The sequence below is a fragment of the Perognathus longimembris genome, chromosome 24 (genome assembly GCF_023159225.1).
Source record: "Perognathus longimembris pacificus isolate PPM17 chromosome 24, ASM2315922v1, whole genome shotgun sequence".
Classification (NCBI taxonomy): Eukaryota; Metazoa; Chordata; class Mammalia; order Rodentia; family Heteromyidae; genus Perognathus; species Perognathus longimembris.
Genome location: NC_063184.1, coordinates 32,103,152 through 32,127,612, shown reverse-complemented (window position 1 = coordinate 32,127,612; position 24,461 = coordinate 32,103,152). Strand labels below are relative to the sequence as shown.

Sequence of the window (24,461 nt, the reverse complement as noted above, 5' to 3'; positions counted from 1 at the left end):
GGGGAAGAAATGCAATTGCCTGGGGCTTCTCGATTGGGTACATACCATTTCTTCCTGTCCTAGTGTAGTTTTTACCTGGCAGAGTACTCCTGACCATTCTTGTGTTTTGTTTTGTTTTTTTGCCCAGTCCTGTGGCTTGGACTCAGGGCCTGAGCACTGTCCCTGGCTTCTTTTTGCTAAAGGCTAGCACTCTGCCACTTGAGCCACAGCGCCACTTCTGGCCGTTGTCTGTATATGTGGTGCTGGGCAATTGAACCCAGGGCCTCATGTATACAAGGCAAGCACTCTTGCCACTAGGCCATATTCCCAGCCCTACTCCTGACCATTCTAACCCAGGGTGAGCCTTTCCTCTTTAGGAGTTCAGTGTTCCCATCCTTCCTAAGCACTTGTGAATGTCAGGTTTGTGACAGCTCATTTTTCTGTTCTTGATCACAGAACATTTTACTTACAGAGGTCTAGTCTCCAAATGAGACCTCACTGCCCTTCTCATAGAACGTGTGAGGACAGAAATGCTCCCTGAGTATTAATGGGTGACTTTTCTTGCTTGGGAATGCACTGGGAAGACATATATGGCCTTAATGTGATTAGTTAAAACTGCACAATTTCCATCATCAAAATCAATTTAGAAAGATGTAGAGCAAGATGAACTGTGTTTGCTTCTACCTCTGGTAGCTAGGATTTGCCTATGACCAGTAGGTCACTTCGCCTAATAGAATCGGATCAGGGTTGGGTATTGCTTTGCAGCTTCGGGTCATGAATTCCATTTTAGAAGTTTATTTACTGGTGATAAAGTTCTGGGAAGTCAGTTTATATAAGCTGCTCACTACAAGTAGCATCATCCTCCAGGGTATCCAGTCCCCTTTAGCCCCGTCACGCGGACAGACCATCGTTCCAGAGTGCTCGGGGGATTCAGGATCTGTAGTCTTCAGAAAAGATCATCGTCCATTCCAACTTGAATTCTGAACTCTAGGAATCATGCTGCTAAAGCTTAGGAGACGGAAAACTTCGAAGTTCCTGTAAGGTTAGAAAGTTTATAAAAGAACCAGGCACAGCAAACATGTCGGGAATCCCAGCACGCAGGAGATGCAGGCAGGAGGGTCATGAGTTTGAGGCTAGCCTAGGTGACATTCTTGGGTTATTACATGGTGAAATCTTGTCTCAAAAGAAAAATCAAATGCCCAAACCTCACCTTTGCTCAAAAGTTAAGCGTAGTCATGGGCCACCAGGAAATGAATCAGTAAGAACCAACCCCCACCCAAATGCCTGTTGGCCTTGGGCTGTGGGCTCGCACCTGGAGGATAATCCACTCACTGAGGAGCAGTTCCACCAAAGTAAACCTGGCACTTTTGGAGTCCCCAGGACACAGTGATAATCTTATTGTGTCACTTAGAATGTAGTTACTAAGTGAAAGGGCATTGGTCAGATCCAATGAAAACTTTCAAGCCATTCATGATCACAGTATCTCTCCAGAATAAACACTTCCATTTCCAGACTCTTTCAGACACCCATAGTTCTCCCATTATATAATATTCAATACTTGGAAAGGATCAGGTTTGATAAGAGTTCAAAGTCAAGGGCTAGGTAAAGTCTATCATAGAGTTATGAAAGAATAGTATGGTATGATTATGAAACTACTCAAAATTCTATTATTAAGGAACTGAGAACAAAGAATCAACAACAAAAATCTTAGGGACAAGCATTTTAAGGACAGTTCTGAGCCTTCTGAAGCATCTCCAGCAGCTGGGGTAGCTGTCTGTTACCTTGTTTGCTCAGTACTCTGCAACACAGTTCTAATGGAAGCTGCCAGTGAAAAGTACCTTTATCTGTGAGGGGACATAAATCTAAGATGGGTCATGGTCTTCCCTTGGGGTTTCTAACCTGTAAGAGATAAAGGTCAAGCTTGCAGCTAGTGGCTCACACCTGCAATCCCAGCTACCCCGGAGGCTGAGGATTGAGGTTTACAGTCAGCCAGGGATTCAAAGTCCTTGAGATTCTAGCTCCAGTTCATCAGCAAAAAGCTGGAAATGGAGCTGTGGTTCAAGTGGTAGAGTACTAGCCTGTAACAGAACAAAACAAACTCAGGGACAGTGCCTGGGCCGCGAGTTCAAGCCCCAGGACTGGCACCAAAAACAAAAACCACACACAAAACAGAGAGGGTGTGTGTGTGTGTGTGATTTCCTGAGGATAGAAATTCTGGAGTGTGATAACGAGCATATTTTCCATCATGGGGAAAAAAAATGGTGCAAGTTAGAAGCAGGAAAGCAAGTGCGTGTGATTTCGAGCTGCATCTGAGTCCCTGTAGCAGGCTGTCTCTGAGGCCCAGCTGCACGTTGGCCTTCCCATGTATACTATAATGACATGGGTCACCCGGTGTCCTGCCATTAAACTTTGACCTAGTATACCTGATTTCTTTCACAGACCAGCAAACATTTTTTCTTGCCCAAACATTTAGAGGACTGAGCACAGGGGTTGTATTGTTCCCAGGCTAGATTCGAACTCGATAAACAAGAGGATAAGAACATGAAGGTGTTAACGAAAAGTTGAGTCACAAAATCTAAGCTGGCTGGGGACTGGTAGAGGCGCGGCCCGTGCAAGAGGACGGGAGGCGTGGCGATGGGAGAGACGGACGTTCAGCACCTCTCAGGAAAAGCACGAGGCTAGAGCTGGAGCCTCCCCTGAGAGCTGGGGTGTCCCAGAAGAGGAGAAGAACGCGAACAGCCGCATGTGGTGGTGTTCACTGTGAAGCAAAGAAGTCTATCCAGAGTTCACAGACGCTTCGAATCTGGTCAGGGTCTTAAGAGAAGCTGGGGTGAGGTTACTTTACTTCCTGTGCTTCGCTCAGTCAATTTTTACACTGCCTTTTCAACCATGGAGAACATTCTGCAAGTACTGGGCGTCTGCTAAATTACCAGCAAAGCATGTTGGCTGGAAGCAGTGATGGGAAGTCCAGGCTAACTCAGAGACGAGGGGGCGACGTGAGGTCAGGTCCAGCAGAGGAGGTGACGGGCTTCTGAGGGCAACTTTAGATAAGCATGTCTACCTTCTCTGAGCCTCAGGACGAACGAGAAATACAGGACCTTCCTCCTAGGGCCCCGAGGACTGAATTAGAAAATCCAACGAAGGATCGAGGAACCCGCTCTGTGTTTGCTACTGTCAGGGTTGGCTAACAGCGCTGGTTGAAGGGTTTTTTTTGATGGTTTTGCTTCTGTCTAAAGGACTTTTGATGGTGTTACTTACTTATGTCGGGTGCATGCTGAAATGTGCTCTTCCGCTGAGCTACGCACTCAGCCCCGAAGTAACTTTCTTTTTGGTCGATTAAGGGGCGTGAACTCAGGGCCTAGGTGCTATCCCTGGGTTCTGTGTGCTCCACCACTTCTGAGCCATAGCTCTACTACTGGAGTTTGAGTGGTTAATTGGAAATAAGAGTGTCAAGGCCTTTCTTGCCTGGGTGGGCTTTAAGCCAAGATCCTCAGATCTCTGCCTCCTGAGTAGCTAGGATTACAGGTGTGAGCCACTGGAACCTGGCCCAAAGTAACTTTTTAATGATGCTAGATATGTCTCTACTAGAGGTTAAAACAGAACAAAACAAAACACAACAGAGAAATTGATGTCCTGTGGTAGCCACTAGATGGCAGGTGTGCAGAGATTAATTGCTATCTGATTTTGGGGAAACTTCTCTGATTACATAAGTCTACTGTAGGAAACTACTCACAGAAGGCTGAGATCTGAGGATTGCAGTTAAAAGAAGCAGAGCTCGAGGCCCCGAGTTCGAGCCCTAATATTGACACATGTGCATATATATATATATGTATATATACACACACAGGCCTTCTTTTATCTGCAGGCTATAAACTGTAATATATGTCAATTCTCATTTATAGATATTTTTAAAATAGGCTATTCATTGCTTGCTGAGGTTTCATACACAGAGAACAATATCTTGTAACCTTTTGAAGGCGGGGGGGGGGGGGGGGACAGGCCACCATGGCTGCCTTTTTCACCTACACAAGGTACTTACAAGGCTCCAAGTTGGGGGTCATTTCCTAGAGGAATACTTCTTCCCCAGGCCCGCCCGGCTGCTCCTTGTCCCCTACAGAATGTGGAAACCCGCCACACGGCTCAGGCAGGGAGGAGTTAAACTGCTAGTCCGCACAAATGGAGGCGCGGGGAAGCAGAGGGGAAGGAAGAAGACAAAAGAGGAAGAGGGCTGGGGATACGGCCTAGCGGGGGAGCGCTCGCCTCCTATGCATGAGGCCCTGGGTTCGATTCCTCAGCACCACGTATATAGGAAAGGCCAGAAGCGGCGCTGTGGCTCAAGTGGCAGAGTGCTGGCCTTGAGCAGAAAGAAGCCAGGGACAGTGCTCAGGCCACGAGTTCGAGGCCCGGGACTGGCAACAAAAGAAAAGGAAAAAAAGGGGGGGGGGGGAGAGGAAGCAAGGGGACTCCTGTGGAGCCGGCTCCGACGGGAAAGGCGGGGGGCGTGGCCAGGGGGTGGGGTGTGACGTCAGGGGAGGCGCGCCCGGCACCCCGGTGAGGAGGCAGGGGCGGGGCGCAGACCTGCGCGGGTGCCCGTGAGCTCACCTTGCTCTCCTCCAGGCGGCTTCGCCGGGGCCGGGCGCGCTCGTCGTGCGAGCCGGGACCCCCGCCCTCACTCAGGCCGCGCTCGGCACGGCGCTCACCTTCTCCTCCCCACCCGGTGGGAGGGCGTCCCGCCCGTCGTGCCCGCCGCCGGGCTTCCCCTCCGCGCACGCCCCGCCCCTCCTCCCTCCCCCGGGGGAGCGCCACGTAGCGGGGCGGGGCGGGGTCGGGGGGGGGTAGGGCGCCCGGCCTGCGCGCGCGCCCCGGCCGCACGCTCACGCTCACGCGGCGCGGCGCTGGCACGTGACGCCCGCGCCCGGGGGGCCGGGGGCGGGGCGTCCCTCCGGCGTGGGCGGGGCGTCCCCCGGCGTGGGCGGGGCGTCCCTCCGGCGTGGGCGGGGCCTGCCCTGGGCGGGCGGCGCGCTTGCGCGGCGGGGCGGCGGCTGCGCGGCGGCTGCGCGGCGACCGCTCGGCGACCGCTCGGCGGCTCCTCGGCGCCGGTCCCCGCGCCCCGGGCCGGGAGCATGGCGGCGGAGCTGGAGTCGTCGCTGGAGGGCAGCTTCCCGTCCGGCTGCGCGGCGCCCGCGCGCTCGCGCATCTTCAAGATCATCGTGATCGGAGACTCGGGCGTGGGCAAGACGTGCCTGACCTACCGCTTCTGCGCCGGCCGCTTCCCGGACCGCACCGAGGCCACGATCGGCGTGGACTTCCGAGAGCGGGCGCTGGACATCGACGGCGAGCGCATCAAGGTGAGCGGGGCGGGGGGGGGGGAGGGAGGCGCTGCGCCCGGGCCGCCACCCCCGGAGCCCCCACCCCCCACCCCCGGCCCGGTGACCCGGCTGCACGGACGCGCTCGCAATGCAGCGTTTCCACCGAAGCGCGTTCCCCACGGGCCGCCTCCCCGGGACTCGATCTCAGGGCCCGAGCACACCCCCCCTCTGCCTTCTTCCTTTTGGGGGTCGGTGAGTTGGAGGCGAGCGCCCCACGGGGCGGGCTGGCTTTGAACCCCCCCCCCCCCCCCCCGCTCTGGGCCTGCTCGGTGTGTGAGCCACCGGCACCGGTCCTCCGCCGGTGGCTTCCTCCTTGAGTCTCACGGGCGGGTTCCGGGCTTGGGCACTGTGACGGGAACGGCAGGGACAGCCGGGGACCAGGCCGGGCCCGGCCCGCACCGGCTGGAATGGGCGCGGGGGGGGGGGGCGCCCCGGAGAAGGAGGATCTTACCCCTCACCTCTTGCAAGTGTCAAAGGTCTCCAAATTCCACGTCTTAACCCGGAGGCCGGCCTGCTGCTTGGTCTCGCTTTTACTTGGGGTTCGTCTTTCCCTCCACCTGCTTGAGGGCCGGGGTAGGTGGGAAAGGCCCCACCCCAAGACCTTTCGTCCCCATCGCGGCCCACCCTGCCTCCCCCCTCTGCCCTTGCACCGCTGCTGATGATAGAGAGAAGCGGGCCGAGTGGGGAAGGGAGCTGTCCCCTCCAGACCCTTTTGCTTTTCAGTTTTATGCTTTAGTTTTCCACGGATCGAGCTGCCCGTCTTTTTTTTTCTCTGGGAGCATTGTTTTAGGAAGTTGAGAGAGATTCGTAGAGTTAGGTGTGTAGCTCAGTGGTAGAGGGTATGCCTTAGCATGCACAAAGCCCCCCGGGTTTGATCCCTAGCACCAAAGAAAGAGGGTGAGGGGGAGTTATATAGGTAGATATGGACTTACATGCACTACTGAGGTAAAGGGAGAATAAGAACAGGCTGGACTTTTTTTTCTTCCCCCCCGTCAGTCATGGGACTTGAACTCAGGGCCTGGGCACTGTCCCTGAGCTCTTCTTGCTGGAAGCGAATGCTCTAACACTTTGAACCAAAGCACCACTTCCATTTTCTGATGATTAGTTGAAATAAGGGTCTCACACACTTTCTTGCCCCGGCTGGCTTTGAACTGCAGTCCTCAGATCTCAGCCTCCTAATAGCTAAGATGACAAGCCTGAGCCACCAGCTCCCAGCAGGCTGAACATTTTTTTTTTTTTAAACCAGAATTAGGTTATGCCCAGAAGGCTGGTGAGGGAGGAAGAGACAGGGGCTTCTGGGAGGAGCAGGAGCTCTGGGGGGAAATGCCCGGTCTTTGGGGCCCGGCTGAGCCAGGTTCAGTCGTGGCCTTGTGGAGGCATAAGAGCAGTGCTGTGCCGTGACCAGGTCTGTGGTGAGAACTTCGTCCCCCAGTGCCTTTGTGAACGGATGTGGGTCTCGAGGGTTCCGTCCTCACAGAAGGGTTAGTTTACTCTTGGACGGATGGGTTAACTCGTCCCTGGCTTCGTGGGTCACCGCGGTGTGGCCTCTCCGCGTGACACCCTCTGCCGTGGTGGGCCGCGTCCGTCTGTCCGTCAGATGCCGAGCCGGGCGGTTCCACGCCTCCAGAGCTGTTGGCCACACAGACCTCCAGTGCTTGTAAATGACGCTGCCCCCCGTGCTCTGCTGGAGGCACAGAACAGACTGAATCTCAGATTTGCCTGAGACGGTCCAGGTTTCAGGCCGGCCACCCCGGGGTGGTTGGTCACCTGGGCCCTCGGGCAGCTTCTTGTACCCTCCGAGGCTGTTTTGGGGTTCTGAACACCTTGGGAGTGTCGTACCTTAGCTATCAGGCAGGTAGGATTAGATAGGAACGTAGCCTTAAACAGCCTGGTTGCCTTTCATGATGGTGTTACCATTGCTTTCGTCCTCATTCCTGTTGGTCGTGAGCTGTGTGCCCATAGAAGAAAGCAGAGACAGAGGAGGCCTCGAGTAGAAACTGAAGTGTGGCTTAGTGGTCAAGGGCTGGCCTAGCATGCATGAAGCCCTGGGTTCGATTCCCCAGCACCACATACATAGAAAAAGCCTGAAGTGGCGCTGTGGCTCAAGTAGTAGAGTGCTAGCCTTGAGCAAAAGGAAGCCAGAGACAGTGCCCAGGCCCTGAGTTCAAGGCCCAGGACTGGCCCAAAAGAGAGAGTCTGAGGGGCTGAAGTGGAGGAAAGTCCCAGTACACAGGAGTGGGAAGCGGAGCACCGGTGAAGCAGGTGTGATCTTAAGAGATTGTAACATTGAAGGGCGGCACACCACTGCCCAGAGTGGAAAGCCCGATGCGTGACTCCCGAGGTGGGGGCCCAGGCCAGAACCGCAGCACGGTGGGCGGAGGGCTCTGCGTGGGTCCTGCTGGCTTAGAAAACAGAAAGGCAGCGGGCCGCAGGGCTCAGGCCTGGAGTCCTAGCTGCGCGGGAGGCCGAGCTCTGAGGATCACTGTTCAAAAGGCAGAAAAGGCTCTGTGAGACTCTTACTTCCAGTTAACTACTTAAGCCAGAAGTGGCGCTGTGATTCCATTGGTAGAGTGCTAGTCTTGAGCACAAAGAGGCCCTGGGATAGTGCCCAGGCCCCGAGTTCAACTCCCACAACTGACCAAGACAAACACACAAACGGAAAGCCTCTCTTCTGGGTTCATTCCTCCTGAGTTGGAGTCTCGGTTGTTGCTGAGATTCTGTGCTGTGGGTTCGGCCCTTGTCTTGTGCCTCTGATTTGAGATTTTTGTAGTTGAAACTGTAGAAATATTCTTAGACTTCTGGATTAGAAAAGATGCAACTGCGTTAGGAATTTAAGAGGAGGAACGTTACGCCCTGCCTTCCTCTTTTGGCAGCGCGGGGGTTTGAATTCAGAGCCCGTTGCTTTTCACTCAAGCACTTTGCCGCCTGAGCCGGGCCTCTAGCCAGGACTCTGCAGTTTCCTTTCTTTTTGTGACTAGAAATGATAAGAAAGAGCGTGGTGCCCGCCGCACATACATCTCGTGTGCTGTCGAAACGTTCCCGTCCTGCCGGCTCTTTCCTCATCCGAAAATGTTCTGGATGAAGGCTGGAAAACTGTGTATTACTTTACAGATAAAATAATGTCCTAAGCCAGACACGGGGGCGCGTGGCAGGTGGAGACAGGATGACCGTGAGGTGTGGCCAACCTCGACCACACACCGCGACCTTTCCTCCTAACCAGCACCCCTCCCCCGAGAACACACACTCTCCCCCTTGCTCCGGGTGATGCTTGTGAAGCCAGGAATCCCTCTGGGCCCCCGATGGCAGCCCGGCCTTCAGGGCTAGTGACAGTGCCTCCTGAAGTGGGAGAAGTCTATCCTTGCTCATCTGTTTGTAAGTGCAAGGAAAATCGTGTGTGCAAGAATCCGGAAATGGAATAGAATTACAAAGTCGGTTCCTTAGATAAAAAAGCATTTGACTCTGGGCCCGACTCCCCTAGCGTGGGTCCCTTTGCTGCTGCTGCTCCTTGCACGCCCGGCGTGTTGCACGCCCGGCGGCCTGCTCGATGGCTCCCGACCAGCTTCCGCGCAGACGTCTCGGGCGCGGGGTGAGTGACCTGTGGGCTCCCTGCTCCCCTTCAGGTGCAGCTGTGGGACACGGCCGGGCAGGAGCGCTTCCGCAAGAGCATGGTGCAGCACTACTACCGCAACGCGCACGCCGTGGTCTTCGTGTACGACATGACCAACGTGGCCAGCTTCCGCAGCCTGCCCGCGTGGATCGAGGAGTGCACCCAGCACCTGCTGGCCGCGGACGTGCCCCGGGTCCTCGTGGGGAACAAGTGTGACCTGGGGAGCGCCATCCAGGTGCCGACGGACTTGGCGCAGAAGTTCGCGGACACCCACAGTATGCCTTTGTTTGAAACGTCTGCCAAAAGCCCCAACGACAGCGACCACGTGGAAGCCATATTCATGACGCTGGCGCACAAACTGAAGAGCCACAAGCCCCTCATGCTGAGCCAGCCCCCCGAGAACGGAGCGGTCCTGAAGCCCGAAGCGAAGCCTCCCGCGCCGTGTTGGTGCTAGGTGACAGTCCTCCGCGGGGCGGCCGTCTGCCGGCGGCGGCTTCCTCGTGCATCTCGTGGGAAGCTTGTCTCGCGTGGGGGCGCCGAGGCGGTGGCTGGAGTGAGCTGGGGGGGCCAGTGCGGGACCCCGCGAACCCCACGCTCAGCTCTCGCCCGCCACACTGAGAGGCAGGTGCTCTGCATCACCGCGGGATCTGAAGACGGCTGGGGAGAGAGTCTACGGTTGGGATCGGCAGATGGGGGTCCCTGGCCGTCCTCGCCGCCCCGCCCCGGCCTCGCGCCCCGACACCGCGCTGCTCTAATTCAGTTCTCATGCGGGTTGTGACTCCAAGGGCCCAGCTCCACTTGGTGTGACCCCTATGCATTTCTGTACTATCGATTTGTTTGGGGGGTGGGGTGGTGGTGGTACTGGGATTTGAACTCAGGACCTCATGCTTGCTCGGCAGGGGCTCTACCACTTCAGATCTGCCCTTACTCCTTTTTGCTTTAGTTTCCAGACAGGGTCTCACACTTTTTGCCTAGGCTAGCCTCAGACCAAAATTCTTTTACCTGTGCTTCCCACATAGCTGAGGTGACAGTCGAGGGCCACATACCTGGATTCTGTTGTTAAGATGAGGGTCTCGCTATTTTTGAGGGGGCCTGGGTTGCCTCGCACTTCACCCATCAACCTGACCCCCAAGTAGGTGGGATTATAGATGCGAGCCGTTGTGCTCGTTCAGCTTTTACAACGTATACGTAGAGTCAAACTACTCCTCTATAAGTTGAAAAAATACCTTGTATGTCCCTCGGTGATGGAAAGACTGTGTTAATCCCAGCTCCTCAGGAGGCCGGGGTCTGATGATCACAGTTCAAAGCCAGCCTGGTCGGCAAAGTCCACGAGACTCTTATCCCCAGTTAACTAGCAAAAGGCCAGGATGGAGCTGAGGCTCAAGTGGTAGAGTGCCAGCCTTGAGTGAAAAAGCTGAAGGGCCCTGGGCCCCCTGTTCAAGGCCCAATACCGGCACACACACACACACACACATTTATGCCCTAGACTTTGCACAAAAATGATGTACATGGAGTGTAGAGCCATGCACTTTAACTGAATTCACACGTTTTCTGGGTATTTTTAGAGAAAATGAGGCTGTATTTTCGGATTGCAGAAAATGAACTGAACATGTAATCTAATCTAGTTTAGGTTGTTTAATCAATATGGTGGTCCTACCAGGATAATTTAGTTCTAAAACCAAGGTAATTCTATTAAATAAACTAACTTTATAAAAATAATAGTGACAAAAAACTGAGTTTGAACTATTCGAGCTCAAATTTGTGTTTAAAGCAATTAATTTTTCTGAATTATGCTAGAATACAAAGATTAGAAATTGGTTTGCTTTATCTAAATTAATATGAGTTTGTAACTATTTTTGTAACAATATGACAGCTTAGTAATTGATGGGTGCCCTCGGCTTAAAGAAGAGAGTCTATTGCTTTTTAGGGCATTTTCTAAAATTAAGGGAAGAAAGTGTATAGACTCTCCAAGCTCATCTATGAATTTTAGTACAACTCTGATTTTCTTTTTTTTTTGGCCAGTCCTGGGCCTTGGACTCAGGGCCTGAGCACTGTCCCTGGCTTCTTTTTGCTCAAGGCTAGCACTCTGCCACTTGAGCCACAGCGCCACTTCTGGCCGTTTTCTGTATATGTGGTGCTGGGGAATCGAACCCAGGGCCTCATGTATACGAGACAAGCTCTCTTGCCACTGGGCCATATCCCCAGCCCACAACTCTGATTTTTCTAAAAGCAGTAATTTGACTATTTCTTTTGGTATGAAGTTACGTATCCTTTCTTTACAGGTCTGTAAGAGGACTTATTTTTTTTCACTTTAGTATTTATTAATTTAAAAATACTTGTATCTCCTTTGCAAAAAATTTCCACTTTGCTATTTGGTATGTATGTATTTTTAATTTTATCAGATGAATGGGAATAAAGCTTTTAGATAGATTCTGAATGTTTATAAAGCATTTAATCTGCTGTCAAAGTCACTTCCACCTTGGTGGTTATCTACCAGCTACTTAGTTTTTAGGTGTCAGCCAGGCGTTTTGTAAGTCTGTGATTCTAACTGTGGGCTTTAATGGAACTCTCAGATGCATTTCAGAACGGCAGCTGTTGCTCTCTGGAAGTGTCCCCCACGCTGAACTGGAACCAAGCTCTGGCCCCACTCCTACCAAGTAATAAATCATCTTCACTCCCAGGAAGTGCTGTTTGGTTTCCTTCCTTTACTGGGTTGAATAGAATTTCTTTAAATCCTTCCTTCCTGGTCCCCAGGTAATTTATACAGGTTGGAAATCCTTAATCCGAAAATCCCCAATCTGAAACGAAAGTTTCCGGGAGTTTGGGGATTGGGGATGCACAGCAGTCTAGCCTATGCAGATAGTGGGGGGACGAAAGGGGTGCTGGTGACTCGCCTGTAATCATCTGAGATCTCAGGATCTCAGTTCAAAGCTAGCCTGGGCAGGAAAGTCCGAGATTCTTACCAGCAGCTAACCACCGAAAGGCCAGAGGTGGAGCTGTGGCTCAAGTGGTAAAGGGCTAACCTTGCACCGAAATGCTCAGGGATGGCGCCTAGGCCCTGAGGTCCAGCCCCAGGGCCCCCCCCACCCCCCAATTCCCAAGTCCAGAACACTTGGGGCTCCGAGCATCTTGAGTAAGAGTCTTCAAGAATGCTTCAGTGCAGATAGCAAGCTGGGGGGGGGGGGGCCCGGCTGTGTCGGGGTGCAGGGAGGGACGGGACGGTCTTCTTGATGAGTGGCTGAGGGTAAAGGCCTCCCGGCCCCTTCAGGGCCTGGAACTTGAGCTGAGGTGGCTCTTCCAGCAGGGTAGAGGGGCGGCTGGACTCTGGAAAGGAAGCCAGCAAGGTAGGTTGGAGCCCGGACGGCGGGATGGAGGTTGGGGCGCCTGGGGGCCCCCAGGGTTCCATCCACCCAGGGTTGTGTTGGTCGTGGGCAGGAAGTCAGGTACGGACTTAGCTGTGATGCTACTTTGTGTTGAAGTGCTGGGTGACCTTACGGTAAGCAGCTTACTCAGCCCCCCACGCCGTCTAGGGGGGACTCAGCCCTCACCCGGGGTGGAGAGCTGCATTCCTGCTGAGCCGGGACGGTGCTGGGGGAAGGCATTCCAACCCCCCATCCTTCAGGGTCTCGCAGCTTGGAGTTTGGGGGTTTCACAGACTTAGCTGGCCTGGCCGCAGTCAGGTGCCCTCCCCTCCCCCCCCCCCCCCCCCCCCGCAAGCCCCACAGCCGAAAAAGATTCACCAGGAAGCCTCCACACTTGGGGGAGGAGGAGTTTTCGAGAAAGGGAGCAGAAAACAAGATGGCTGCTCTAGCCCTCGCTGCTAGACCGGGAAAGGTTCTAGGTGGGGAGAGAGTTTATTGGGGTACACTCCCGGGTGCCCCTGTGGTGGGGATCAGAGAGGCCGCCCCTGGGCCTGGCTCGGCCGGGGCGGAAGGCAGTTTGGCGAGTTCCAGGAATGGCTGGTGTGGAATCCCAGCCGCGGGGTGGGGGGCGGGGTGGGGGGCGGGGGGGGGCGGGGGGGAGGGCGTGGGGAAGAGGAGACGTGGGCCGACACTGATGATACAGACTTGAGACTTGGCGGCTAAAATCCCAGCCGAGGGCGCAGCTCGCTGGTAGAGCACTTGCTCAGCACGCGCGGGCACACTGGATTTGATGTGTAGCACGTGAGTGTGCACGCACGCACAGCCTCACGAGTTCATGCACGGAGTAGAAAAGCGACGGGCTCATCTGTGACTGCGCGGGCTCGCTCTCCGTCCCCCTCGCCGCCGTGTTGGGGCGCGAGCCCGGGGCCCGAGTCTGTCCCCAGCACGTGTGTCTCCTCAGAACCGTGTTGCATGAGAGGAAAAGAAAAGACGCTGCTTTTAACTTCTTCGCTACGCTCGTCGAAACAGCCCAGCTGTCATGGATGGAGACGACAAAGCCTGTGCTGCAGTTGCTTCTGGTCCCAGAACTCTCTCGAGGCTTCTCACGATGGCGGCTCTCTGCGGTCCCTGGGACACGGTGGACACGGGGTGTCCCGGTCCTCCAGTCCAGCCCGCCCAGCACACGTCACTTCTTTCCGGGGCCCGCTGCCACGGGTGAGCTTTGCAGTCCGTGTGCTTCTCCTGAAGTGGGGTTCGGCCTGGTTTTGCCTGGTGTACATCGATCAGAAACCCAGTGTGCTTGCTGGAAGGTTCGCCGGAAAGGAAGCCCACCACATGGTTCAGGAAGAAGGGAGTTTATGGAGGAGAAAGCAAACTGCCGGCCTGCACAAGGTGGGGCGTGGGGAGACAGGGGGGAAGGAAGAAGGGAAAACGAGAGAAGGAAAGAGTGGGGACGGGGTGGAGCCGGGTCATATAGGGAAAGGTGGGAGGTGCGGCCAGGGGGATGGGGTGTGACGTCAGAGGAGGGGGAGGTAACGGCCTCCAGGGGTGCCCGTTACCCAGGTAGCACAGGTACCGGGCGCACACTTGAACAGGTGGGGGGAACAGGTTGGGGGGGCATCTATCTGCATGGAGCCCCCGGGGGTGGACTTCACAAGTAGTGGAGAACATGACGGTCACCAATACTCAGGTGTCTGGGCCTTGTAATAGGGAGGTCAGATCTGACCAGCGCCATCATAAACTGGAGGGACTTCAGGTTGAAGAGCTGAAGCCAACTCCATCTCCACTAAGCCCTCCCCCACCCTAGCCAGGGAAGCTCCCCTCCGCTGTGATGAGATTGTGTAAACTGCTTGACCACCTGAAGCGTGGAAAGTTCAAGGAACGTTCAGGTTAAACCCGTGCCCTCCTATGAGCAGGCGAATCCACCTGCATCGTGTGAGCCCCGCCAAATCCATGCGCCAAGTCTAACTAGAATGATAGGTTGCTTCAAACAGATATGATGAGACAGACTGTAACTCTATTGGCCACCTGCGTGCGGCCTGGCATGTTCTCTAAGTGCTGTATCGCAAGTTTGACTGTGATGTTTGCCTTATAACCAGGCTGGAAGGCCACACGTACACGCGGCCCCAGCTCCCGAGTCTGGGCTGCACACGTGCGGGTGGTCCCAGCTCCCGAGTCTGGGCTGCACACGTGCGCCTGGTCCCAGCTCCCGAGTCTGGGCCCTGATCCTGCACTCGTGGTTGGCAGTTTCGGCTCCCGAGTCTGGGCTGCGACCAAGGCCGGTCGGTTCACTTTTTACTTCCCCAGTAAATCTGTCTTTTTGTCATCTTGTAGCTGGAGACTGTGTGGTGGACTCTTGGGGGAACCAGGAATCCCCTCCCTTAGGGGGGGGACCCCATTTCATTGTAGCGAACCCCCACTCTACTTCAGGCCTGACTCAGTCTTTCTCTGCCAGGACATGCTCCCTGGACAGGGAATTAGAACAGAGTTTTAGCCATCTAAATGTAATGGCACTTCCATTTCACAGTAGGGATTTGATGCTAGCAGGCTCAAGGATTTCTAGGAAAGCACTTGCTTAGCAGAATTAAGACAAGGAATGCCTTTTTTTTTTTTTTTGCCAGTCCTGGGCCTTGGACTCAGGGCCTGAGCACTGTCCCGGGCTTCTTTTTGCTCAAGGCTAGCACTCTGCCACTTGAGCCACAGCGCCGCTTCTGGCCATTTTCTATATATGTGGTGCTGGGGAATCAAACCCAGGGCTTCATGCATAGGAGGCAAGCGCTCTACCACGAGGCCATATCCCCAGCCAGAATGCTTGTTTTTATGAGTCTCCTTTGTATGTTTATAGTCATCTGTGGAGTTTCCAGTTTTTCTTTTTTCTCGGTCATAGGGCTTGAACTCAGGCCCTGAGCTTTTCTAGCGCTCTACCACAGCACCACTTCCCGTTTTCTGGTGGTTAATTGGAGGAAGGGGTCTCATGGGCTACCCTGCCCAGGCTGGCTTTGAACCACAATCCTCAGCCTCTTGAGTAGCTAGGATTACAAGCGTGAGCTGCCTGCTCTTGTGCCAACCTATTTTTCTAAATTCTTTATTGCAGAGGCTTGAACACAGGAAAACAGAGTAAGATAATGAACACCTCGGCTCCCATCACCAGATTCCACGCACAATAACCACCTCCCCCACTTCCTGCATTATTTTGAAGACAATTCCAGACATCTTGATGGCCTGTAAATACATTTTATCTGACCTAGTCCGACGGGTTCTGGAGCCTTTCTGTTGTTGTTCTTGTTCCCTGTTGACTTCAGGTATTTCTCTTCCCATATCAAGATGGCTCCCAGGGCGCATCATCACCAGGCAGACTCCTTCCTCCCTCCTCGGCCTTTGCGTAATCACTTGGGAGCAAGGCGAGCGTGTCTGGCGCTGGGGCCTGGCCCTGGGGCCCAGGTCCCCTGGGGGCCCTTGGGGAGATGTCACGAATGTCCGTACGGAGCGGGTGCCCGAGGATGGAGTGATGGAGGACCCCCCCCTCCGCACTGCTCACTGGAACGTAAACTCCTGGGGTCACTGTGGAGAAGCTCTAAGGAGCCTCCCTCAACAACAAAAGAGTGGAAGAGGGGTGTCCACGTGTGTGGAGAGGGAACACGATGGAAGTGAAAAAGCAAAACAAGTCAACTTCCGTTTCTGAAAGGTGAACCCACCCGGGCCGCGTCCACTGCGGGCTCCCGGGGGCCCTTAGCCCTTCTGAGATGCTGGCTTAACAAGCGAAAGAAACCCCGGAACCGACCTCTGTTCAGCCACCCGGGTCTCAACTTGACGGTAGGGAAGAACACGCTGAACCCCAGGGGCCCCCACCGACCTTCCTCCAGGGCCCGGCGCCTCTTGGTTCCGCGTCTTCTTGTCATCATGAATTCCCACCACGAGAGGGAGCTGGGCCCTGAGTTTCTTCACCGCGTGTTTTGGAGACAACTGTCAGTGGGGCTGTGATTTCCCGTGAGTGGGACTCCAGTGCTAGCTGCGAGGCAGTTCTCCCCTTCTCCTGAGTTATACAATCTATTAGATTATATATCAATTGTACAAAATAATGGGCTTCAGTGTGACAGCTGCACACACATATATAATGTTCTTCATTATCCTCTCGTTTCTTCCCCTTTCTCCCTGCTTTTTTTTTTTTTTTTTCTAGTCCTGGGGCTTGACCTCAGGGCCTGAGCACTGTCCCTGGCTTCTTTTGGCTCAAGGCTAGCACTCTACCTCTTGAGCTACAGCACATTGTTCCAGCTCTTTCTGTGTATGTGGTACTGAGGAATCGAACCCAGGGCTTCATGCATGCAAGGCGAGCAATCTACTGCTAAGCCACCTTCCCAGCCCCTGAGGTCCCCTTCTATTTTCGTCTTTTTTTTTTTTTTTTGGCCAGTCCTGGGGCTTGGACTCAGGGCCTGAGCACTGTCCCTGGCTTCTTCCCGCTCAAGGCTAGCACTCTGCCACTTGAGCCACAGCGCCGCTTCTGGCCGTTTTCTGTATATGTGGTGCTGGGGAATCGAACCTAGGGCCTCGTGTATCCGAGGCAGGCACTCTTGCCACTAGGCCATATCCCCAGCCCTCGTCTTTTTTTTTTTAATGAACAGTCTGTAGAGGACACAAAACAAATGGAATTGTCTTGCTGAGCCTGATGGTTTCCAGTTCTACCCTCTTTTCTGTAAATGACATGGTTTTGCTGATTTTTAATGAAAAAAACCTCCTCGTTTCCATTTCAAGTTTGCTCTTTTTTAATGACTATCACTCTATTTTGCACACATGACACAGTTCCGCAGTGACGGGCGCCCAGGCTGCTGTGAACAGCGCTGCGACCGGCTTGGATGTTTGGGTGTCTCTATTGTAAGTGGGCTCATAGTCCTTCAGTTACCTGCCCAGGAGTGGCACAGTTGGGTCACCAGTGAGTTCCAGTGTGTGTGTGTGTGTGTGTGTGTGTGTGCGCGTGCGCCAGTCTTGGGGCTCAGACGGAAGGCCTGGCCATACCCCTGAGCATTTGTGTACACGCTGGCACTCTACCACGTGAGCCACTCTTCTAGGTCTCTTGACCCTTTGCTTTTGAGAGGGTTTTAGCTTCTTACAATGACTTCAGCTCGGTGTGCGCCACGTGTTTTCAAGGCCACCCGCGCCTCTCGTGAGGAAGAGAGTCAGTAGCTTGGCCTATCGGGTCCTAGAGGGCGTTCTCGGGCCGCGGGGGGACTGGCCTAGCACCAGTTCCCCTTGCTCGTTTCTTCCCTTCTGTGGAGGGAGGACTGGGCAGCAGGAGGTGAAATCAACCAGGAGACCCGAGGGCCGCGGCCCGCCCTGCCGTCCCGACAGGACCCGAGCCGGCAACGCCAGTGAGCGCCTGACACGGGCCGGGAACAAGGCAGCGTTTTGTCCCCTGGTCGCTGGCTTTGTGCTTTGGAAAGATGGCGGGGGAGGGCTGGGCAGGAGGACTTGGATTTGAGAATGAGACTCAGCTCAAATGCCCCGAGGCTGCCCGAACCCACCTCTGTATTTGCTTTGCCCCCTGAATTTAAGTTCTTATCTTTGAGAAGTCCCTTCACAGGAAGGTATTCAGTGGATGCTTCCATTCAGTGTGGCTAGAGGCCCTGGATTCCTGTCACTCACACACACACACACACACACACACACACACACGCACACACACACCCCGGCCCGCAGTACAATGCCTTGGAAGAGGTAAATGGCTAGGGATATTTTTAATTATAATGTCAAGTGCATTTAGTCATTTATCCATGAAGTCATGTCAGGAGAAAATCCTGATGGCTATTCTCCCCTCATTGGCCAAAGAAGACAAACACAAGCGATTGTATATTTTGTTTAATACTTGCATTGTTTCTAAAGCGCGATTATAGCAATCTTTAAATTGACTTTTCATTACAAATATTTGTCAAGTTTTGTTTCAGAAACATTTTTTCCTACTCTCTTGCACATACGCCCAGACACACTACAAAAAATTCATTCATAACACAGGAAGGGCAAACATGACTCATGTAAACATCTTCCATAGTTTCCCGTAATTAAAAAAAAAACCCATAGAATTCTTAGATATTGAATAAGGCTCAAAGATTTAGTTGAGATCTCACAAAAGCCCCGAGGTGCTTGGTAACTGCGAAGGGGTTAACTTCTGGTGGAGACACGTGCTGTCTACCCCTGGGTCCCGCTCTACGACACAGCCCACTGAGGGTGTGGCCCGATTAGAGGAGAACACAGGGGACCCAGGAGGAGGAACGTCTGAAGTGGGGAGCCGGAATCATGGGCATGGCTTTCTCGGGTGATGAGCAGGCGTTCTGTTGTCCCTGTGGATTTCCCATCCTGGAATCAAGATGAATTAGCGTAACCCAAGGTGTGACCACAGAGCTGGGGTTGGATACGGCGGCAGATGTGTTCATATTGCTAGCATACACAGTGAAAATGTGTCGTTTATTGTTGTATCGTGTCCGGGACTAAAGAGGGAAAATCCCTACTCGAATTCACGATAGAAGAGGGGGTTATTATTTTGCTCCTCTCCTCTCCCCCCTGTACCTCAAGGGTGGGCTTTGGGAGGGGTGGTGTAGGAGGTGGGTGACCGCTCTTGATGTTAGAATGACCTCTAAGGGCTGCGTGCAAGGTCACGGGTAGGAAGTGGGGGGGCTCTGCAAGCCAGGGCGTGTCTCTCTCCCTGGCTGGGAGTTGGGTGTGAGGTTCATAGAGTCTTCCAGAGCCAGGGACCGAGGGGGGCACGGAGATGGCTAGGGGGCCCGGCCCCCACCCAGCCGCCCGCCCGCCGGCCCGGGGCCCGCACCCTGGCCCTCAGGGAGCGCGGGGGGGGGGACGGCTGGGCACCGAGGTGGCGGCCAGGGCTGGCTCCAGATTCTGCTGCCCTGCCAGGGAATTGTGCTCCGATACCGTCGCCGGCGTGTCTAATGCCTCGGATTCCCGCGGGAATCCCTAGAAGGTAAACGCACTTCCGTTAGCACCGAACTCACCACCCGCAAGCAAGCGGCGGAGGCACTGGGCGCCCACGAGCCCCGTGACACGCACAGCGCCCCGGGCGCCGGTAGGCTTTGAGTGTGGAAATCAAAGTTGGTCTGCGTCGGTCTCCGCAGACTCAGAATTCTCACCAGAAAAGAAAAGAAAAATGTGTTTTGTTTTGTTTTTTTTTGTCCTGTGTTTAAATAGCACTGGAATAAGTCGACTTCATTTAAATATATGCATTCAACCATGAAAATATTTCATACAAACATCTATTTACATACAAACACATTAAAATTTGTGAAAAGGGTTTCCACACCCCCCCCAGCCCGTGGTTGTATGGCTTGAAATCGTTTCATTGCTTTGAATAGAGATGCGCACGTTTGGCAGAAGAAACCTTGCGAAATTTAGTATTTTAAAAACAAGAACAAAAAACAACAACACAAAACCCCCTGGCACCGAGGTTCCAGATTCCTGACGGGAGAAATGCAAGGGGAAAACAAAATCACCCTCCCCCCAGGCCCCCACACACCAGCGGCCCCCCAGACGCAAGCGGTCGAGGCCCCTCGAGCATGGTGAATTCAACAGACCCCGTCCACCCTTGATCTGCGGCCAGGAAACCCGGCAGCTCCCTGTCCTGCTGCGTGTTTTCCTAAAAGATGTCGGATCCCACGCCACAGTGAAGACAGAACCGCAGGCGGCCCTGGGAGGACACGGGAAGCCGGTCTCCGCCTCCCCAGAAGAGGGGGTGCTGCACACAGTGAGCGGAAGGTGCTACAAGGCGCACGCCGGCTCCCGCCGCAGACCGTGCACTGCTGGTTTCTGACTCGCGGGGAAGACCCCGGCCACGCACCCCCCCGCCCACGGCCACGCCCACCTGGCCACGGCCACGCCCACCTGGCCACGGCCACGCCCCCGGCCACACCCCCCAGCCACTGCCCCCAGCCACGGCCCCCGCCGGGAGCACCTTCACTGTTCCAGTTCAATGCTGCCACGTCCGCTTGGCTTTGCCGTCTCTTTATTTTTGGGGGGAGGGTCGGTGGTGATAAGGAAATGGTTTTTCAAGCGTGATGAACCCCAAAGTGCAAAGAGTGAACGCTCGTCCCACGTGGTTCAAAAAGGCTTTGAAAAACACATTTCCCCCTTAGGTGCTCGGAGGCGCAGGAAGAGGCCGGGCCGCGGGGAGGGGGCGGGAAGGGGGCCGCCAGCGCCCGGCCCCCCTCACCCCCGCCCGGCCCCCCTCGCGTCCCCCTTCCTGGTTGGAAAAGCCATCTTTCCAGGGGCGTCTGTCTGTCTGAACCAGGGCCTGGGCGGATGGCTGCCCAGCCCCAGATAAGAGGTGGAGGAGGAGGGGGGCAGGGCAGCAGGGGAGGGGGGCAGGGCAGCAGGGGAGGGGGGCAGGGCGGCGGGGGAGGGGGGCAGGGCGGCGGGGGAGGGGGGCAGGGCGGCGGGGGCAGGGCGGCGGGGGCAGGGCGGCAGGGCGGCGGGGGGGCAGGGCGGCGGGGGGGCACGGTGGCAGGGGAGGGGGGCAGGGCGGCGGGGGCAGGGCGGCGGGGCGGCGGGGGGGCACGGTGGCAGGGGAGGGGGGCAGGGCGGCGGGGGAGGGGGGCAGGGCGGCGGGGGGGGCACGGTGGCAGGGGAGGGGGGCAGGGCGGCGGGGGAGGGGGGCAGGGCAGCGGGGGCAGGGCGGCGGGGCGGCGGGGGGGCACGGTGGCAGGGGAGGGGGGCAGGGCGGCGGGGGAGGGGGGCAGGGCGGCGGGGGGGCACGGTGGCAGGGGAGGGGGGCAGGGTGGCGGGGGCAGGGCGGCGGGGGCAGGGCGGCAGGGCGGTGGGGGGGCACGGTGGCAGGGGAGGGGGGCAGGGCGGCGGGGGAGGGGGGCAGCGCGGTGGGGGGGGGGCACGGCGGCGGGGGAGGGCACGGGGCGCTCCGCACGGACGGGGCGGCGCGCAGGGCTGGGGCGGGTCCCGGGGCGTCGAGTGCCCCTCAGCCCCGGGCGCGTGGCATCTGCCACGGTGACAACGCCAGTGACGTGACCTGACGCGCTGCCTCCCGCCCGCGTCCTCCACACCAGTGTGCGCGTGTGCGTGTGCGCGTGGGTGCGCGTGTGCGTGTGCGCGTGTGTGCGCGTGTGAGAGACGGGCGGAATAACTCATCCTGAGGTCCACGGCACACTGCCCCACCACAGCCGCTGCCCGCCCCGTGTCTGCCGTCGCTGGACGTCCCCCCCTCTGCGAGCGTGACAAAGCCGCGTGTGCGGTGGGGGAGGGCAGTGGTTAGCGACGTGTGTGAGTGTGCATACGTGTGAGAAAGCAGGGAGGAAGCAGGAAACACAGAGGTGGCAGATGTGTGTGAGGATGCAGGGGGGCCGAGGAGCCCGAGGGGCGGGGCGGAGGGGGAGGGGGAGGGCCGGGCTGTGGGGGGGGAGGGCCGGGCTGTGGGGGGGGAGGGCCGGGCTGCGGGGGGGGGGGGAGGGCCAGGCTGCGGGTCGCGTGAACCCCGGGCACGTGACAAGGATGGCTGGAAGACACAGGAGCATGGGGGGCCAGGGAGAGGCTCGGCTGGGGGTGCGCTTCCCCACGCGCTGAGGCTCACTCGGTTTAAGCCAGAGCGCCGTCACTGTCACCAGTCACTGTCACCAGAGTCACTGCCACCAGAGTCACTGTGTCAGCAGAGCACTGTCACTGTCACCAGAGTCACTGTGTCACCAGAGCGCCGTCACTGTCACCAGAGTCACTGTCACCAGAGTCACTGTCACCAGAGTCACTGTCACCAGAGTCACTGTGTCACCAGAGTCACTGTCACCAGTCACTGTCACCAGTCACTGTGTCAACAGAGCACTGTCACTGTCACCAGAGTCACTGTCACCAGAGTCACTGTCACCAGAGTCACTGTGTCAGCAGAGCGCCGTCACTGTCACCAGAGTCACTGTGTCACCAGAGTCACTGTGTCAGCAGAGCACCGTCACTGTCACCAGAGTCACTGTGTCACCAGAGTCACTGTCACCAGAGTCACTGTGTCACCAGAGTCACTGTGTCAGCAGAGTCACTGTCACTGTCACCAGAGCGCCGTCACTGTCACCAGAGTCACTGTCACCAGAGTCACTGTGTCAGCAGAGCGCCGTCACTGTCACCAGAGTCACTGTCACCAGAGTCACTGTCACCAGAGTCACTGTGTCAGCAGAGCGCTGTCACTGTCACCAGAGTCACTGTCACCAGAGTCACTGTGTCAGCAGAGCACTGTCACTGTCACCAGAGTCACTGTGTCAGCAGAGCGCCGTCACTGTCACCAGAGTCACTGTGTCAGCAGAGCGCCGTCACTGTCACCAGAGTCACTGTGTCAGCAGAGCGCCGTCACTGTCACCAGAGTCACTGTCACCAGAGTCACTGTGTCAGCAGAGCACTGTCACTGTCACCAGAGCGCTGTCACTGTCACCAGAGTCACTGTGTCACCAGAGTCACTGTCACCAGAGTCACTGTGTCACCAGAGCGCCGTCACTGTCACCAGAGTCACTGTCACCAGAGTCACTGTGTCAGCAGAGTCACTGTCACTGTCACCAGAGCGCCGTCACTGTCACCAGAGTCACTGTGTCAGCAGAGCACTGTCACTGTCACCAGAGTCACTGTCACCAGAGTCACTGTGTCAACAGAGCACTGTCACTGTCACCAGAGTCACTGTGTCACCAGAGTCACTGTGTCACCAGTCACTGTGTCACCAGAGCGCCGTCACTGTCACCAGAGTCACTGTCACCAGAGTCACTGTGTCAGCAGAGTCACTGTCACTGTCACCAGAGCGCCGTCACTGTCACCAGAGTCACTGTGTCAGCAGAGCACTGTCACTGTCACCAGAGTCACTGTGTCAACAGAGCACTGTCACTGTCACCAGAGTCACTGTCACCAGAGTCACTGTCACCAGTCACTGTCACCAGTCACTGTCACCAGTCACTGTGTCAACAGAGCACTGTCACTCTCACCAGAGCACCGTCACTGTCACCAGAGTCAGTCACCAGAGCGCCGTCACTGTCACCAGAGTGCCGTCACTGTCACCAGAGTCACTGTCACCAGTCACTGTGTCACCAGTCACTGTCACCACTGTCACCAGAGTCACTGTGTCAGCAGTCACTGTCACCAGAGTCACTGTCACCAGAGCACCGTCACTGTCGCCAGAGTCACTGTCACCAGAGCCACTGTGTCACCAGAGTCACTGTGTCACCAGTCACTGTGTCACCAGAGCCACTGTGTCACCAGTCACTGTCACCAGAGTCACTGTGTCACCAAAGCGCTATCACTGTGTCACCAGAGTCACTGTCACCAGAGCCACTGTGTCACCAGTCACTGTGTCACCAGAGTCACTGTGTCACCAGAGCGCCATCACTGTGTTACCAGAGTCACTGTGTCACCAGAGTCACTGTGTCACCAGTCACTGTGTCAGCAGAGCACCGTCACTGTCACCAGAGCGCCGTCACTGTGTCACCAGAGTCACTGTGTCACCAGAGCGCCGTCACTGTCACCAGAGTCACTGTGTCACCAGAGCACCGTCACTGTGTCACCAGAGTCACGGTGTCACCAGAGCGCCGTCACTGTGTCACCAGAGTCACTGTCACCAGAGCGCCGTCATTGTCACCAGAGCACCATCACTGTCACCAGAGCGCCATCATTGTCACCAGAGCGCCGTCACTGTCACCAGAGCACCGTCACTGTCACCAGAGTCACTGTGTCACCAGAGTCACTGTGTCACCAGTCACTGTGTCACCAGAGCGCCGTCACTGTCACCAGAGCACCATCAGTCACCAGAGCGCTGTCACTGTGTCACCAGTCACTGTCACCAGAGCGCCATCATTGTCACCAGAGCGCCGTCACTGTCACCAGAGCGCCATCATTGTCACCAGAGCGCCGTCACTGTCTCCAGAGCGCCGTCACTGTCACCAGAGCGCCGTCAGTGGCCACTCGCCGGTCAGTCGAGCGCGCTGGCTCTCGGGGACAGGCCGCGCCCCGCGGGGGCCGCGCAGCCAGTGAGGCCCGGGGCCGCGGGCAGACGCCCGGCCTGTGCGTGGCGCCGCTCCGGCTCCGGCTCGCTGCCTCCCGCCCGCCCGGCGCCAAGCGAGCCATCTTCCTCCGGAGACAGCCACCCGCCGCTGGCCCGTCCCGCACAGAACGCCCGTG

At 56.2% G+C, this 24,461-nt stretch overlaps 1 protein-coding gene and 2 long non-coding RNA genes across 3 annotated transcripts; 2 read left to right on the top strand and 1 right to left on the bottom strand.

The window, feature by feature from the left end:
• Positions 1-5,102: 5,102 nt before the first annotated feature.
• Rab33b (RAB33B, member RAS oncogene family) lies at positions 5,103-9,435 on the top strand. The gene is made up of 2 exons (XM_048333575.1): positions 5,103-5,327; positions 8,969-9,435. The coding sequence occupies exons 1-2, from the start codon at positions 5,103-5,105 to the stop codon at positions 9,407-9,409; spliced, it is 666 nt and encodes a 221-aa protein (XP_048189532.1). The 3' UTR covers positions 9,410-9,435.
• Positions 9,436-9,531: 96 nt separating this feature from the next.
• LOC125341530 lies at positions 9,532-18,096 on the top strand. The gene is made up of 3 exons (XR_007209001.1): positions 9,532-10,510; positions 11,641-11,644; positions 18,039-18,096. It is a non-coding gene; the product is annotated as an uncharacterized LOC125341530 (long non-coding RNA).
• On the bottom strand, positions 10,815-11,402 carry LOC125341529. The gene is made up of 2 exons (XR_007209000.1): positions 11,166-11,402; positions 10,815-10,952 (listed from the first exon to the last, which is right to left on the bottom strand). It is a non-coding gene; the product is annotated as an uncharacterized LOC125341529 (long non-coding RNA).
• Positions 18,097-24,461: the final 6,365 nt, after the last annotated feature.

Bases quoted from the DNA above. Each gene is read 5' to 3' on its own strand.
- Rab33b (XM_048333575.1), top strand. From the start codon at position 5,103: ATGGCGGCGGAGCTGGAGTCGTCGCTGGAGGGCAGCTTCCCGTCCGGC. The intron at 5,328-8,968 runs GTGAGCGGGGCG...GCTCCCCTTCAG, and splicing joins TCGACGGCGAGCGCATCAAG to GTGCAGCTGTGGGACACGGC.